General features: G+C 40.9%; 2 protein-coding genes across 3 annotated transcripts; both read left to right on the top strand.

Moving 5' to 3' along the window:
• Positions 1-1,081: 1,081 nt before the first annotated feature.
• On the top strand, positions 1,082-6,985 carry slc35f2 (solute carrier family 35 member F2). Of its 2 annotated transcripts, none has more exons than XM_079171126.1 (9): positions 1,082-1,206; positions 1,789-1,894; positions 2,350-2,522; positions 3,255-3,382; positions 3,678-3,837; positions 4,778-4,934; positions 5,494-5,546; positions 5,634-5,788; positions 6,390-6,985. In XM_079171126.1, exons 2-9 carry the CDS (start codon positions 1,806-1,808, stop codon positions 6,609-6,611), a joined length of 1,137 nt encoding a protein of 378 aa, XP_079027252.1. In that variant the 5' UTR covers positions 1,082-1,206; positions 1,789-1,805; the 3' UTR covers positions 6,612-6,985. The 2 variants fall into 2 exon arrangements, with proteins under 2 accessions (XP_079027252.1, XP_079027251.1); XM_079171125.1 differs by lacking the exon at positions 1,082-1,206 and adding an exon at positions 1,424-1,583.
• Positions 6,986-9,190: 2,205 nt separating this feature from the next.
• Positions 9,191-18,361, top strand: elmod1 (ELMO/CED-12 domain containing 1; the record flags this gene model as incomplete). The annotated part of the gene is made up of 10 exons (XM_079172270.1): positions 9,191-9,207; positions 12,990-13,135; positions 13,457-13,485; positions 13,605-13,702; positions 13,893-14,022; positions 14,967-15,100; positions 15,313-15,381; positions 16,731-16,781; positions 17,454-17,587; positions 18,186-18,361. 10 exons carry the CDS (start codon positions 9,191-9,193, stop codon positions 18,359-18,361), a joined length of 984 nt encoding a protein of 327 aa, XP_079028396.1.
• Positions 18,362-18,865: the final 504 nt, after the last annotated feature.

Below are 18,865 nucleotides of genomic sequence, written 5' to 3'. Positions count from 1 at the left end.
CTCTAATTAAACTTCTCTATACTTGTGTAACATTTTGAATTCATGACTTGTACTTACTGTTGGACTATGGTATTTGTACTTTTACTTAAGTAAAGGATTTGAATACTTCTTCCACTGTCACATCCAGTGCAACTGTTGCTTTACCTCATAATTTTCTTTCTACTTTTTAATGACCTTTACTCCACTCTCAGCGCAACTTGGTGCATGGTGTATAGCAGGAAGGCAGAAAACAGTATTTGCACAGATTCAAGGACAGTTATTGTTTCTTACAATCAGAATGTTTGTTATCATTCTTTCTCTGTCTGGCCATCAAATGCTTTCTCACACAACAAGAAAGATTGTAACTGTTACATAAGGAAGGAACAAGGACATATTTGGTAAAACAGTTCATAGGAATGAAATGAAAATTCTGGTGAGAATTTTTTAAGTTGATATTGTAGTTGGAGAAATGAAATGCTAAAGATTCATTAAAGGTTTCTTGCCATATTTGCTTGGTGGTGGGAGAAGCACTTTGATCCTTTACTCAATATCAGAATTGAAAAAGACTGAAAAGTCTGAAAAGTAAAGAGTGAAAAGTAAAAATACTTATTGTGCAGAACGGTTCCTTTCAGGAGTTATTAACCCACTATAAACCCTTTATCTTTACCTGTGTTCTTTTTTTAAGTTCATTTGTGTTGCCTGTTTTTAATGCTTTAATGTAAAGCACTTTCAGCTGCATTATTAGTATTATTGTTTTTATTAGTTTTTATTATTATTATTATTAATAATAATATTGTTGTTTGGCTATTATTGGCTGAGCTACCTGAGGTGTAGCAAAGTGTAACTTCTCTGTCAAATGTTGCATGCAATGCATTATATATATATAAATTGTCATATTATACATATATATATATACATATACATACATACATACATATACATATATATACACATATACATATAGATATATATATATATACATATACAGTATATATGTTGATTCTCATCAGCACCAGACCAAGTTTGACTTCGCAGTGCAGACGTCATTTAATTTTTTATGTGGACCAATCTGAGCGCGGAAGGCGGGGCTAGACAGCACGAGGCTAGGTTGACTTACCCGCTTAGGTTGAGACACAAACGTGGATGGTCGTTTGTGAGAAGCATGGACTTTCTTACCAGCTGGAGAGTTTACCCACACTTATCATGACTGAAGAGGAAACAGAAAACGTATGTACACGTACAGTATTTTTACTCGATCATAATATAGCTTGTACTTGCGTTACGGTTATATTTAGCTCTTTGTAGTTTCAGGAAAGCCCGATGAATGACGCTGTCAACACCAAACTGCATTGAAAACGTGACAGTTTAATATTGCTGTGGTTATAGCCACTTGTTAATGGCCGTTTAAACACATTTAACGCAATATTACAGATTAAAAGGCGCTCTATTCAAATTCGGCTTGCATCAAATGTCATAGTTATGGCTTATCTTGGTTAAATATTCCCCAAATCTGCTTACATGTTCACTAATGGAGCCACCGCCTGTGTTGTAAACCAACCCTGCAAGTTAGATGACGTCCAAGTGCAGTGCTGCAGCCTATGCAGGTTGTCTGATTCATGTTTTGCACTCATGCTTTGTCCTATTTCTGGTGGACCATGGGAGTCATATTATGAGCCTCATCACATTCCTGTGGAGATTTGGTACCATGTTCTCTTTGGGTGACATTAATCTGATGAAGGACAATAAGCCTTAAAGACACAAATCCCCCCACAAGACTGTAATTTCTCATATGTTTTTCTTTACTCCTAGGTTTAGCGCTCAAAGATATGGAAGGGCATGATGAGGAGAGACTGTGTGGGAAGTGGAGGTTTGCCTGCGGTTTGTACAGTTACAACTGGCGGGATGTCTTCACATGGTGAGTACTTATCAGTCTTATAAATAAATGAATGCATGATTTGCATATTTAAACGTTAATGTATATAATAATAATAAGTTTCATGGTGATCTGTCTATTACCAAAATGTTTTGCCCCATTAACCTGTAGTGTCTCCCCTCCACACCCCGTATACTCTTTATTATACTGATCTCTAGTGGTTTAACTTGTCATCTCGTTGCAGTGATGTACAAGTGTACTCCACGGTGTGTCGGTACACCGTGACATCACTGTTGGGTGTGGTTACACGTGCGGTAAATGCACACTTCTGACCACACCCAGGCGAGCTCTGGAATGTAATTGTACTTGTAAAGCCTCCAGACTCGGCTTCCTTTTCCCTTGGAGCACCTCTGACAAAGACAAAGAGTCAAAGGGTGGGGCTGTTGCGTTGCATTTTGCGATGTAGTTGACGCGCGGTGCTCTCCCTCACCCTCCAGGCGTCTGCTGAAGACCATCTTAATAGGGCAGGTCTTGTCCCTGCTGATCTGTGGCACGGCAGTGAGCTGTCAGTACCTGGCCTATGCCAAGGTGGAGACGCCCATGCTGCAGAGCTTCTTCAACTACGCCCTGCTGCTGCTCGTCTATACGACCATCCTCTGCACACGCAAAGGTCAGCACGTCTGGACTTGTAATCGTTCTCTTTTTATCTTTTAAACCTGCAGTACATTGTTTTCTGACCACTTGGGGGCAGCAGCAACAACCTGTAAAAATACACAACTGATGCAGAGAAACACTGACATTCAGTCTGAGGTTTTTCTTTAAACCAAGTCCTGAGTAGAGTACCTGGCTCTTTAGCTGCTAAATGCTCCATTATGTTCTCCAGATAGTTGCTAACTGTCTGCTTTTTGCTGCCAAGCAGATATTATTATAGTGCATAGGGGGATTTTAGAGATTTTTTTTTTTGCACAAAACAGCTGACTGCAGCAGCTGGAAAATACACGGATTAACAGTGAGAGTGAACCAAAACTAAGAGCGACACCTTTCACATACAATGCACATTGTTAGTATAAACAAATATTGATTATAGCAGCTTTAATTGGGTTTTATCATAAAATAAGACAAAAATCGTCGCAAATTATAGCACAATTTAATGGACAAGCTGCTACAAATTCTGCCATTTTGCCCTACAATAATCACAAAGCAAATCTGCAAGACCAGCATGGAACTGTTTGTCATTATGCTACATTTAGTCTATTTGTATGTAAAGCCATTAAAGGGACAGTTTGTGCATTTTCTCACCAAAAAGACAACATGAATGTGTGAAAAATGTTGTTCAAAAGTAGCTTTTGGAAAAATACGTTCACCATTCGTACTCTGAAGTAAACCTTCTCGGTTTCTACAGGTGACAGGAACATCTTGCAAATTCTAAAAACCAAGTGGTGGAAGTATTTGGTGATGGGTCTGGCAGATGTCGAGGCAAACTATGCAGTTGTGAAGGCCTACCAGTTCACCACGCTGACAAGTATACAGGTGAGAGAAAACAGTCCGGATGCATCAGCTCAGGGTGCTGGTTGTGTGAACAGAAGCTTTAACATAAACAGGACAGTGACCCGATGAAGTCTGTTATTTACTGTGCATATATGGTTGAAGTCAATGTCATTAACAAAAATACAGCTTTTTATTATTTCAAAATGTAGTATTTCTTTTAAGTGAAAATAGTATTTTAAGCGGTAATCTGACTTACAAAGCATTTCGTATCTTCCTCTACCAACAAGTCCATATATGTAGTGCCAGGTAGTCACTGTGCCGTTCCTGTGTGTTTCAGCTGCTGGACTGCTTCGTGGTCCCCGTGCTGATGGTTCTGTCCTGGTTCTTCCTGAAGACTCGCTACAGGCTGGTCCACTTTGTAGCCGTGGGGGTGTGCTTGCTGGGGGTGGGGGCCATGGTGGGAGCCGACATCCTGGCTGGAAGAGACCAGGGATCCAGTAAGGACACTTTAAACATAAAGAAAATCATTACTATCTGTAAAGTACTGAAACTTAATGTGAAACTTAATCACAGTTTGTTGAGCAGTATCTAATGAAAATATAGAAAGGGGACTTATCGACTGAAATGTCTAACACAAAATAATCATATTGATAAAGATGTTCCTAATCCACGATCACTGCTCAAATAGGATTTAAATTCATTTAGAATGTATTATCCGACACTTAAAAGGTTAAAAACTATTTCTTTGGCTTTTCTATGATACCAAAGTGAATGACAAAACGCATGAAGGGCAAGATTAATGGACAAAAAATATAATTTTATCCAAGTAAGATTTTTACTTGTAACAGAGTGTTTTTTAAATTGTGGTGATAGCACTTTTACTTAATATGAGATCTTTGCACTCCTGTCATCATCACTGGTATTGATCAATGACGCTGGCTCGGTCGGTCTCTCCCCGCCTGAACTTTCATCATCAGTGAGTCAGATCCTGTCATCGTCTCTCCTTCTCCACTAGCCTCCCCTCCTCTCTCTCTCTCCTCTTTTTGCTTTTTTTAAATAGTCCGTTATAGATTGCTCCATTTATGGAGCCCATTAACCGCTAAATGGACCGCTTCGTCAAGTTTTCAGCCGCTACGTGCGCACCGAGCTGAGCACCGCTACGCACACCCATATGGAGTTTAATTATTCTCAACCCATGCACATAAATAACCAGGCACATGCACGTCACACGAGTGAACAGAGTGAGCAGAAAAAAAAAATCTTTGCATTTCTGCTCTGAATGCACAAACGCGGTCCTGATAACATTTGACGATGTTTATGCTGTTTGAGTCCTGATCCTAAATGGTGGCGATATCATTGTACCTCTTGCTTGGTGGTTTCTATATTATTAACCTGTAACATGTCTATCTACCTCTCTCTGTCTCTCTGTGTGTGCAGCCAGTGATGTGGTGCTGGGAGATGGTTTGGTGCTGCTCAGTGCCGTCCTCTATGCCGTGTCCAATGTGTGCCAAGAGTACACAGTGAAGAACTTGAGCCGGATCGAATTCCTGGGCATGATGGGCCTCTTTGGGACCCTCATCAGCGGCATACAGCTGTGAGTTATTGATTGAATCCCTCATATATTCTGATTTCTGACTTCTCCCTCAATTTTAATTTGAGACCTCCAGACAAAACCTTTCTTATGAATGCTTAGAAATTAAGAATAGCCTATTTGTTTGCCATGATACGTGCCTTTTTTTAAATCACTTTAATAATGTTCTCATGCTTCAGGAGAGAATGTATGACCATGCGGGAAAAACAGCGTTTCATAGACACTGTCTGCTCACATAGGTGGCTGCATAATGACTGAGATATAATAACTGAGACGAACACTATTACATAATGTTATTGTTGATGAAGAAATGAGAACATGACTGTCAAAGAGATTATTAACAAAAAGTTACGAAGAGGAACTTTTTAACTGTTTATGAAACAGTTTAAATGTAATACTGATGCCTCTTTATGACCTCCATAAGTAAACGAGACCATCAGTTTACTATATAGCTATTCTTAATGCTTGTCATTGTACTAACTTTAAAGCATCCTATGGGGTTGAATATATGTGTCCGCATGATTCTTAAAGTTGTTCTCACCATGCTAACTTTGCGTTACAGAGCCGTCCTGGAAACTCGTGCAGTAGCGGCAATAAAATGGGACTTTCACATCTGTAAGTTAACTTCCTTGCTTTGTTAAATTCGAGTGTTTTGAAGGCGTGATGTGCGTCTTACTAAAGTCCGTTCGTTGTGTCCCGCAGCCATGCTGTTTGCGGTCTACGCCCTGTGTATGTACGCGCTGTACAGCTTCATGCCTGTGGTGGTGAAGATGACCAGCGCTACCGCGGTCAACCTCTCTCTGCTCACCGCCGACCTCTTCAGCCTCTTCTGTGGCATCTTCCTTTTCCACTGCACAGTGAGTGGGACCAGAGAAGCGGCCGTAATGTTGACGTCAGGACGCTTAATCACATTTTATGGGATTTATAGCCTTTTTGCTGCCTTGAAGTGTGTTTCGAAGTCCCGCTTTAATGTTGCGTGCCTTTTTAAATCATTCCTGGAGAAGACAAGTTTATGCAGCTCTGCTTCAGACTCGCAGCAGCAGGACTTCTCCTTGACCTTCATTTTTAGCAGCAGGAAGTGATATAGATTATTAAAAAAGATAGTGTCGCAATAAATCCAGCAGTAGTTGTTAGAGTGGGGGAAAAAGCAAGATGATATTATTATTATTATTGTTATTTTAATTGTCATATGTGCAACAATTACAGTGGAATGAAATTGGAACTAATACGAATCTAAGACATACAATTGTACATCAGCTAATATACAATATAAATACAGGTTATAATGGGACCAGGTTATGAACATGTTGTAAAATATATATATATATATATATGCATGCATGCATACATCCTAAATATGTCATACACTGTCAACCTGCTTACCGTTTGGCTGGTTACAGTAAAGTGGAACCTCGGACATTCCAACGTTAACATTTCTGTCTCGTGTCTCGTCCTCAGTTTTCAACGCTGTACATCATGTCGTTCGTCGTCATCACTGTGGGTTTCGTCATGTTCAACGCCGTCCCCACGTACTCTGCTTTGCCAGAGTCCGGCTCCAGCGAGGACGACCCGGCCGAGGTGTTCGCCGACCTCACGGCTGAGAGCTCCTCGGACCATTTACTGTCTGCAGGCAAAGACGCTCCGAGAACCGAGACGCCGGCTGCTGTGGCCGCGCTGTGAAGAAAGTCGCTAAAAGCTGATCGAGTGTAACACTCAGAGGTGTGGTTTCTGTTTTCCTCTATTATAAGTCACTTTGAAGAGGATTAACTTTGACATTCTCACACAAGTACTCGGACAGAAAGCTCACGCATCTCATCGCTCGTGGTAGTAAGAGTTTGCATAGACATATTTTTCATTCCTATTTATGTTTTTGTATTTTTCTTTATTAACAGGGATCAAACATCATATAATACTCCACGTGTTCAACACAAACAATGCACTTCTATTTATTGTGTCAAAACAGATGTTACTTCCTTTCTCAGTTTCCAAAATCTATATATTTTACGAAATACATCAGCCGCCACTGTCACAAAGTTGTATTCTTGTTGCCTATGGTGCCGTTACAATTTTCGTTTGGTAATCTACCAAATAAACTGTAAAGCATGTTGACGTGCAGAAGTTTCACTTTTTACAATTAAATAGATTTTTATATTAACCTGGGTTGTCATCATTTTCCAATTTACACTTTAAATATGTCTGTGTGGTTGTTCTACGAAAGGCAGTGATTATTAATGTGCTATTATAATAAATGAATGTATTAATATGCGCCACTGGCACAGCAACTGTGGCCAGAGGCGTTGTGTTTCCTCCGTACATCCGTCCTGTTCTCTTCAACACAATATCTCAGGAACGCAGAGACGGAATTTCTTCAAATTTGGTACAAACGTCCTCTTGGACTCAAGGATGAACTGATTAGAGTTTTGGTCAAAGATCAGTGAGACTTCACAAAAATCATTTTGGGCTGTAATTCAAGAATTCATATGGTAAGTATGAAAATTTCCGACAGATGCCTAACAGAATAAAATGATGAAGCGAAGACATTTTGGACAGAAGTGGATGTGAACTGCATCTGGTTGATTGCAGGCGCTACACAGTACTTTAACCAGGCTGTATGTACACAGACGGCATTGTACACTCACATATTTCTCAATCTTACAAATATGTCATTATTAGGGATGGGTATCGTTAGGAATTTATTTTTGTCTGTCCGGTTACTTATCGACACTCTCATTGGTTCTTTATGAGAAAGAACCAACATGGCTTTATTATTCTGGTATGTAAACAAATAGTCTTTCTTGAGCAGCAATACAAAAAGTTCCAAAATAAACTTTTTAAAATCTTTGAAATACATTTGCAGCTAGACTATTATCCATGTGATTAGCTTTGATTTATTAGACCGTTCTTATTATCGAACTCCGTATAGCATCACTAACGTTACCTGCGGTGGACGAGGATGGACGGCTGCTCGACAAACAGCATTTCTGCAGATTTATTGTGACATATAGTGACAGTAAAGCATAACTCTGCCACTTGTTTTACTTATTTAGAACTAGTTACCGCTTAGAACCGGGTTCGGGGGTGGGGGGGGGGCATCCCTATCATTATTATAGAAAATAAATTAGAACTCATGTGGCTTTGCTCAGAAACCTATTTACTCCATTGTGTATTCTTCTTACAATTTGAGTTTCACCCAGACACTTCTCCATTCCAAAAGTTCAATATCCAGTCAAAAAAACTCACTTTAAATGTAATTATTACAGCTTGTTGCACTGCCCCAAGTGGCAACAAAAGGTTACTGCATTTATTTATTTTTTAAACATGGTGGTGGAGGGACACGGTCAGATTTTAAGGGACTCCTGGTGTGGCCCCCGCAGACTGCTTATAGCAATCTGTCCTAGAGATCACACCTCTCAGCAACAGCGTATTTAAATGACCACTTTTGAAGTTTGTCATTTTAAGTCTTTGTAGATAACAGTGTCAGCAAATACAAAAAATATATTGTTATTCAGGATCCTTACAGGGTAAGATCTAGCCACCAGCTCGTATCTGAAGTGGGAAACAAAAATGATGAACACGTTGATTGGTGACTGATGGCTTTAACCCTTTGTGTGCTGCACTGCATTGCTGTGCTGTAGCTTTTAGACTTGAACCTCCTCCAGTCAGTGACTGTCATCATGGACGAAAAGCAGACGACTGTAGCCGAGTGAAGAGGACCAGAACGCCGCATCCCCATCTTTGTTTTGCTGTTATTATTATTATTTGCAATCGGTAAGTGGGAAACGTTGTCTTTTATTGAATGTGTTATATTGTTTGCACGGGGCGACGTTACAGGCACCGTCTGTTGCTACGGATTACGCACAGCGTCTGTGCTTCGGGTCGCTAATCAGACCGGAGACGATCGAGCGTTAATTAGCTGGTTTTACTGGATTATGATTCTCCGAAGGGTGGAATAAACACAATAGGGCGCTAGCGTGTGTCTCTTGTAGTCATTGCACCGATTGAACAGATTGAACAGAAACGCTGCATACCGGGGGCACCGAGGTAAATAAATAAATAAGTAAAAAAAGCAGCCTGCAGATCACATGCGCGTTCATTCTTCAGCACCGCGGACAGCTCCGGAGCTGCGGGCCTGAGCTCACCGCCTCTCTCGGCCTCATCCTGGGACATTTAGAGAAAGAAACTACCGTCAGCTCCTCTTGTTTTCTGTCTCCAGGTGATCAATCGGCACTGAAGAAACCCGAGCGCTGACTGCGGCCGAGATGAAGCATTTTCTGAGGTAAAAGAGACTCCATTATCGCAAATGATGCAGAGCCACAGTTTTAATTTATGTCAAAACCTGAAGGAATTCATTCAAGCTGCCCCTCCTCTCCTCTTCTGAGCCTGTCTTCCTATGTTTATCTTCGATCCACTGTAATGACTTGTTTATACCAAATTCCCAGTTCTCCCATTGAAGCTCGATCGATTACTGTGTGGCCAGTAAGTGGCTGCTGTGTTGTAAACTGGTTTGAGTGGGTAGTTGATAGAAGAGGCCTCTTAATTATGGAGCACATGTAAACCAAGTGTTAATAAGAGCTGTTGCTTTATGTATATTGCTGTATTTATTTATATATTTTACGATGAAGTCTTATATTTAAATAGTTATACACAATTCTAATCACACTTCTTGGTGCATTTGTAAACACTTTATCTACAGTAAATTCATGTTTGTTCATAGATGTGTATGCATTACATTACTGATATTCTAATAGCTGTATACAATACATACAAAGGCAGTACTGAAATACACACAAGGCAATATACAAATAAATATACGAATACGACTAAAAAAGGGTAGAATAGAGTAGAAGATATAGAGATGAGCTAAAATGTAATAAAAGGGATACGATTGGAGAATAAAAGCTACAGCGGTGCGACAGAGTAGTGCATGATATGAATAATAATCCCTCATTTGATTAAATGAAAGGCTTTGTAATAAGAAAAGTATTAAAACGTGAAAGTTCCAGATATGTGGTGCATAAAAACAGAATTTTGCTTCTCCGTGTTTAGTTTAGGCTGTTGTGTCAGATACACTATCAACTACTCCTTTTATATTGTTTTTCAGTCATCCACACATTGTAAAATCATTTATTATATTGTTTTAGTCACCACAGAAAAATAACACAATAGATAAAAAGGTGTTTTCTCGCACTAGTGCTTCCAATCCAGATCCCATTTCCCATAAATCCCGTCGTGTCCTGCCCCCCGTACTTAAGATAATCAAACGTTTTACTCCTTTTGCTTTGGTCTCAAAGATATTTAGCTTCAATTACCTTTAATGAACAACAGTGGAGCCCAGCTGAGGCTGCCAAATGTGTTATACTGATGTCTTTCACAGTTTGTTTACAGTAATTATACTAATGTGCTAAAAACGAACGTGGTAATAGTTTACTGATGTAAAAATGATTCACAGTCCAGCTTTTATTGGTTTTGGCTGATCAGAGTATCGGGGAGGATTTAAAAGGTTCTCCAGTGATTTAGTGTTGCACTTTAGTTGGGGTGGAGATATCCTGCCTTTAAGGTCAAACTAGAATGGAACAACAGCTTCTTTACGTTACAGACTTTCTTGGAAACTCCACGTTTCCTGTTTGTAGCTCAGGTTTTCTGTTTTCATTTGTAATCTTCAGACCCAAACTAACATGTTCTGAGCTCCTCCAGACCCACAGAAGACATTGCAGAGCGGCCCCCAGTACCCACACTTGTGGTATTTGCGAGTACTCAAATGCCCGCTTGTTTTTCTGGTAACTCACTCCCCAAGGGCCAGTTAAGACCGCAAGCATGTGAAGGTTTATCAGAGCTCACTGGGACACACTTAGAATTAATGAGGCCATCCCATCGTGAACACAAATTCTCTTTGGTCGGGATAATTGAAAGTCTTGTTGGAGTAATATAAACTCTATTGTTTCGACATCATATGTCATTTCGCTTCGCTCTCACTAACACCGATGTTTGGTTTGTCCGTTCTGGGCTGCTGTAGAAACATGGCAGTGCAAGATGGCGGACTCCGTGGAAGAGGACCCGCTCCCCATGTAGATATGAATGGCTTTTTCTGAACGATAGTTTCAGGTCATTATACACTAATGGCAACGTAAATTATGAATATTATATTCCATTTCTGCCAATAAACCCCCCTAAATGTTACACACTGTTGCTTTACGTTTCACTGGGACTTAAAGATTTAAAAAATAACCAACAAAGTTTGATTGAGGCATGTTGCCTCAGTGAGTTCTGATAAACATAAACACGCTTGCAGTTTAAACCGACATGGGCACTGTGAAAGTTACATCACACAAAAAGGCACTTGCAAATACTGCAAGTGTGGTATTTGGACCGACTCTTTATAATTTACCCCCTTAATTGACTTTTACTGTATGAATTGACGGAGTGCTCCTTTTTAAAATGATGTTCAGTGTCACACTTCCTTTGTTTCAATCCTCGACCGTCACCCGTTCTTGGTGCTCGCTTCCTTGAAGGTTGATAAAATGAGAGTGTCTATATGAGCTGTTTAACATGCCGGTCTCATCCACACGACCAGCAGGAGGAATTAATCCTTCAGCACTGTATATTTACCTTCTTTTTATGTTGACATGGCAGATGATGTTATGCTGTGATCCGTCAGCATCAGGAGGATTTATTTCTACCTCAAAAGGTTGTAAACTCTATTCCACAAAACCAAACAAAGGAAGTGAGGCCTGCTCTTATGGCTCACAGAGGGAGGTTTTTATAGGTTATGCTGATGGATTCTTCTCGGCTTCTTGGCCAGCTTTAGCCCTGATAATAGATGGAATAAAACAATCTGGGTTTCAGGATCATGAAATCAGATGGTAGAAGGTTTTACATGACAATAACGTGACACAAGTCCCTTTCTTCTTTCCTAAGGTCCACCTCAGAGTGAAGGCGAAGTCTAGAAAGCATTTATTCTCCACAGTTTCCCAAGACGCACACCTCCATTTTCGTTCTCGGTGTCACCTGTAAAAATAGCACTCTTTGATCTGCTGCAAGTCTAGAAGTACAACACAGCTTTCTGACTCTGTTGGCTTTATATCTTCATCCCTACTCCTCTTCTTCCCTCTTATTTAGCCCATTTGACGTGTCTTTATTTAGCATTTTACTATAAATCCCCCAATTTACTGAGCTACATAGTTGTACGTTTTTTTGCAAGACATTATAGTTAGAGCAAGTTTGAGAAGAAACGGGCTGCAACTAGCGATTTGTCATTATCGGTCTGGAGATTATTAAAGGTCTGTAAAACATCACAAAATAGTTGAAAATGCTCATCACACCATCCCAGAGCACAAGGGGACATCATTACATTTCTTTACAGTCCAAAAAAAATCTATTTACTATCATGTCAGACCAAAACAAAGCCAATAAATCCACCCATTTGAGAACATGGAAACATTACAATTAAATATCGATCATCAAAGTAGTTGCCAATATATTTATTTTCGTTTAATTGACTTATCGTGGCAGCTCTAAAATGCATTGACAATGTCTTGGTGTTAACTCAACATGAAGAACAAATAACATGCTATCATGGTATTATGGGTTAAAACCTTTGAAGAAGCACTCCAGCAATTTATACATAAAATAAATTACATTTTACGACTGTAGCAAAGTGCTTGACAAAGTACACAACACCAACAGACGTAAAGTGCAATAAAATACGAATGAGATTAAGATAAGGAGCAATTTAACAGATGAAATGAACTACTAAATACTACTCTTTTTGAGCTGTTTTCTGTTCATTTTGATGATTTAACTGTACAATACACTGGAGTAGTAGATACCCATTTTTCTTCTCTCAGAGAAAATTCATTTTACACACAGCAGACAGATTTTTGTCTCTAAAAAGGCTTGGTGGCCTACGTGGCGGTCTGGGCCTCCAGAGGTATCAAAGATAAATCTGAGAAGAGCAACAAGACAGGAAATGTGTAAACCATTTCTGCTAAACAGAATGAATCTTTGTGAAATACTCGATGGTCTTACCTATTGAGGCACCTCTCGTCTTCTCCTCTCCAGAGTGGTGACCCAGTTCTTCGTGTTCCTCTACTGTAAATGTCTGTGGCGGGGCCTCAAGTTTGTCGCCAGGAAGTTTACGGGGCGCTGCGAGCTGCAGCGAATCTGCTACAACAACAAGCATGGAGCTCGCAGGACACTCAAGATCGGTAGGCCCGCACGCCGCCCCACATTTATTTAGTTAACTCGTGTATAAAACAGCTTTACACTGATTGATGACGTCAACATTTAATTTCATAACTAAAAGCACATTTGAAAAGTTTGTTTGCAAAAACAGATAAAAGACATTCTTAACAAAAAATAAGCCAACACCAGTTTGATGATATTCCCAGGATTGGTGTTTCCTGAACCATATTCAAAATATATTTAGCTTTTTTTTGGACCAAATAATACTCCTAATAATAATAATCATGATAATAATAATGCTAATGTATGCTGTTGTCTTACACTTTGCAACCATCTCATTCCAGAGTCGTCCCTGAGGTTCTCCAAGAATGAGGTACGGCTCTCTAAATCTATGAATATACTACATTTTCTAGCTTCAGGCTGTTTACGTCAAATCCCACTTCCTCCTCCTCCTCCTCTCCGTCATCCTTCTGTTCTTTCGATCCTCTCTAGCTGCTGCAGTCTGCCCTCAGCGTCCACCCTGACAAAGTGGAGAAAACCATTGACGACATCATGGCGCTGAAGAAGATCAACCCTGACACCAACCCACAGTGAGACGCTGCATTACATCAACACATTTCTGTGACTTTATCACTTATGTTGGGGTGTTTGGCGGTAAATCAGTGTCATCACATTGAATCCTCAGACTAGCTGTTAATAAAGTCCTGTGCTTGTACATCATTAATAGCTCTGATATCCCTCATGCAAACAGCCCCCTCCTCTTCCCTGCGTGTCCCCCAGGTTAGGCATCTCTCTCCAGGCCACCCTGCTGCAAATTGTGGGCTACAGGAGTCTGGTGGCGGAGGTGGAGAAGCTGCGCAGGGAGCCTTACGACTGTGAGAACCCCGAGCACGAGGACATGCTGATGAAGGTACACAGCTCTCTGTGGCCGTTTGTATGTGTAAAAAATAATCCTAACAATAGGGATGATTATATGTATTTGTATTGAACCTCCTGTGGTTGACGGGTGAACTGTCCACGATCTATCCTGCCTCTCACTCCGCGCATGCTGGAATAAGCTGCAGCGACTGTTAACCCATGTTTATCAGCTGTTTATCAAACCAAATCAAATTTATCTCTATCGCACATTCAAAACAACATGAGCGGACCACAGTGCTTTACAACCATAGGCAGATTAAAGCAGGTCAACTGAGCAGAAAGCGTAGAATCTTAAACTGAACTGAAGATATGCTCATTGTTACTGGAACTATGAAAGAACCTCGCAGCAGCGTTCTGCACACAGACTGACACAGACTGACTCCCATGTACAATGAGTTACAGAACTCGAGGCAAGTCGTAATACAAACATGGAATACTTTCCCACAATCTTGAAATGATAAAAAAAAGGGTTTTACTTTCACCAAGAAATGCAGTTGGAAAATGCTGCCACAGACTTAAACTTACGTTTTTGCAGATGTTTTCAGAAAGGATGACAGCAGGTGGATTCATGGGGGCCGAAGCATGTTTAGCATCAAGACGTTTTGAGACATCCGGTCTTTAATGTCCTGGAAACAGTCTAATATAGGCTGTGAAGACAGAGGGCTGTAGGCCTGGCAGCGGGAAGTATAGCTTGTTATGGTCCGCAAAACAATAGAAGGAGATGGCGTGCGTCCTAATGAGGGGACCCAGTGGGAGAATATACAGAGAAAAGACAACAGAGCCCTGATCTGCATTATCATCTCACTGTTGGCAAGAAAACAAACATCTGTATTTCCCAAAATGTCTCCTTGAAGTCAGTATTTAAATGTTCCTATACTCAGAACGCTCATATGGTATAATGATAGGTGTGTGTGTGTGTGTGTGTGTGTGTTGCAGCTGTGGAAGGAGCTGCGTCCGGACACTCCTCTCACTGGTCGCATCTCTAAACAGTGGTGTGAAATCGGTTTCCAAGGCAGCGACCCCAAGACTGATTTCAGAGGCATGGGCCTGCTGGGCCTGCACAACCTGCTGTGAGCTCACTCTGATCACAATCCAAAGACAACACTCTACCGGGATAGAAGACATTATTTATATTTGTACCTTTACATTACAACAAAATATGCAGTGAAACAATAGCTATTTAAGAGCTGTACTTAATAATACATAGTTATTAATCTAGATATACACAAATGATGTGTTTCTTTAATTCCCTTCTCTGGAATCTTCTCTTGTTTCTCTGCAGGTATTTCGCAGAACATGATAAAACCACTGCTCTGCAGATGCTCCACGACTCCCTGCAACCAAAGCACAAGTATGGCAGCCAACCCTTTTTCTCAACGTTTACCCAAAGTATAATAAAATTAAAGGAATGCACTGAGTGTTTGGGTAGAAAGGCTCTCTGGTCGACTGTAGTGTTCCGAAGAAATCAATGACTCCAGGGTAGCGCCGTAAAACTGAGCAAATGTGAGTCTTTAGCAGATGTAAAGCTACTTGGTGAGAAACCGACACTGCTAGTATGTACATCTATTTATAGCAGATGGTTCATTGGAACTATGTACAGCTAAAACCAACCTTACAACAGAAGAGCTCAACAGCTCAAGATTCAAATATAAATGTATTCATCCATTAAATCATGGCAATTATAGCGCTCACATCCTTATTAATCAACGCAGATCACCGGGGTCTATAACATCCAATAAGCCGTGACTTCATGTGATGTGACAGATGTTGCTCAAAGTGACAAACCCACAGATTATTATCACCAACTCAGTGTTATCAGGCTTTTTTTGGGGGGTAAATTGTTTTGGGGTTTTCAGCTTGTTATGCGCCCCATGTGGCCAAAACATCACTAAATGCGGCGTTATAATCTTTCTACCTGACATGCAGTGTATCCCTTCAAATTTAAACTGCGCTGAATCATCTATAACTCTGCATTCACCACATTCTGCTTGATTATATTCATTCTTACAGCTTTCTGTCATTCACTGCGCCTTCTTTTACCGACCGCTGCTGCTGCTCGTATTGTTTGTCATCGGCATCTCAGTGAGCTGTCTCATTTCACGAATGAAGAGCCTTCTTCTTTTTCTCCTCCACCTCCACCTTTATGCCCATGCCTCCCTCTCTGACTCTCACATGCACTGTTGTAGGAGCACACACAGAAAACCAAGGTACTTGATTTCACTTTCATCCTTTTCACTGCATTCATAGCTTTCTCTTTTGGGCTGACGTTTCACGCATTTAAAGCTGCACCAAGCACCATTTACTTATATGTTATTTGTACTCGGTCATCTCATCACACTGAAAAATGCTTTGAAAATGTATTCATATAACACAATGGATAATATATTGATGGATGTGCTGTTTGAGGACTTGACTCCATCCCTGCTTAACTGCAACGCTATAATCTTGACCTTATGTTGCACAGACAAATAAATAATATTCTAAACCCATTTAAAGAAACCAAGTGACATATGTGAGTTTAGATTTTAATACGTCTTTAGAACAATCTGTTCCAGTCTTTCCACAAGCAATGCATCAGTTTAAGCTCATGAAAATGGTACGTCACTGTAATTTAAAGATGAATTTAAAGAGGTTCTGCGGTGCACTCAGTGCTGTTTCACATGTAGACAGTACGTGACTCAAGTGTTGTGTCCTTCACAGTGAGATAAACAAGCCTGAATGGGAACAGAAGAACATCGACAAAGCTATCGGGTAAGTGTGTGCACATGTGCTGTATGAAGGCGTGCGCGAGTGTGTGTGGAGGAGGCAAAACTAGGCTACTGATGCTGGATCTGTGTGCGTTTTGACCTCAATACAGAGCAGTTTTAGCAGCAGAGAGGCTCTGTGATGTGGCCACGTGAGTGTCTATATGTAGGAAGTGTTTTACTGCTGTGTGCCCTCCTGCGCTGCCTTCTGCCTCATCTTTGATAAGCACCAATGTCTGACTCTAAAAACACACAAAATCCTTTGTGAGGACACTCCAGCAGAGCAGAAAGCTGTAAACTGAAAGTCATTTTTACTGTGGCAGTGGGCGCACTAAGGGGATAGTTTGGGATCGGTACCACATCCCACACATGTGTACTTTGCTTTGAAGTGAAGGTAGGGAGGTAAGTGACTGAGCTTTTACAAAAAAGAGGCTTCTGAGACCATAAATTACACTGAAAACATAGAGAATTGGAGTGCCTAAGATAGCCAAATGGTCTCGTCCATATCTTTAATGTCCACCAGCATTTACAACTTTTTCGCTGTAATCAGTTTATGGGAAGTGATGTCCGATAAAGTCTATTAAAAAACACACCTCTCACACTCCCCTATTAAAACCATCTAACAAACTCAAACTTCCGACAAACTAATGTCTATATTTTTTTTATCTCCTCCCTCCAGATACTCTTTTGCCATTGTGGGCATCAACATCACAGACCTGGCCTACTCTCTGCTGGTGAGCGGAGCTCTGAAGACCCACCTGTACAATGTGGCCCCAGAGATGCCGAGCCTGCAGCACATCCAGCAGACCTTCTGTGAGTTCACTTCTCCTGTAAACTCGGATATTAATTAAGATTACACCAACTTTTTGTTTGGCTTATTCATCTTCAAAAAGCTGAAATTGAGTCCAAATTGTCAACATTACCGGGCCCACGAACCAAACACACACAGACCTTGAATTGGCCTCTTTTAGTTGCCGTCCTGGTATCTAAGAAGAGGAAAGACAATGTCCTTCCAGGTTCTTACAAAAAGGGGGTCCATTTAGGTCCACAAACAGATGTGAAGACAGGCTGGCTTCATGCGAGCTGTTGTGGCTCTGGCTGGCTGTGTCATTTACGGCCAAATATTGTCTCTCAAACTTACTATTCATATCATAAATGTTTTGCAGTTTGAATAATGAAAACTGGTGGGCATAAGTAAGCTTTTAAAATACATTTTAGTGAAAATTACAAATGACAAATAAGTTTTTCTCTCGTTTCTTTGAGAAAAGTTGAGAAAAGCTAGTTGCTAACTTTGTCAGAAGAAAATAGTAAAAACAAAACACTTTCCACATACAAGTTTTCACTTGATCCATAACTATTAGTCACTCCAAAGAACATAAAGGATGATTTTCTTTTCTTTTCTTCATGGCAGGTTACCTGATGCAGGAATTTCACCGTTTCTGGATCGAGGAGGATCCCAGCGACATCATGGAGTTCAACCGGATCCGCTCCAAGTTCCACCGGAGGATCCTGCGACAGCTGAAGAACCCGGACATGGCTCTGTGCCCCCACTTCTCCGCCTCCAACCTCCACCTGGTCGACCTCTAAACTCTCCCCCCCTCCCCCCACCGCCCTCACTGAACCCTTCATTCCCCCACCGAGGTCTCTCCTGGATGTCCGGTAGGCCAACCAAAAAAAAGAAAAAAAAATCTGAATACCCTTTACCCTCACATAGATGGTTCCTCAAACAGCCGGACACATCTGGGGAGACTCTTCCCTCTCTGCTCAGCCCACCTCGTCCCAGCTAACGTCATGTCGCGTCACTGCCAAAAGCTCACTCAGCCGCTGCACACACACACACACACACACACACACACACACACACATATGTACACCCACACACTGCCTCTACGCACTCACTGCAGCGTTACACCACCAGCATCAGAGATGACCATAGCGATTGTAGCTGTGCATGAGGAGGCTGCACCCCACGACTCATCATTATTGCTTTAATTAGTCATGACGATTGTATCACAGCCATTACACCTCAGTTATGGACCCTGTGCTTATTCTCATGACAAAGCAAATTTACTTTCTCAGCCAAAAAAAATA

This window comes from Pholis gunnellus, assembly GCF_910591455.1.
Source record: "Pholis gunnellus genome assembly, chromosome: 13".
Lineage (NCBI taxonomy): Eukaryota > Metazoa > Chordata > Actinopteri > Perciformes > Pholidae > Pholis > Pholis gunnellus.
This window is presented reverse-complemented; position numbering and strand designations above follow the sequence as displayed.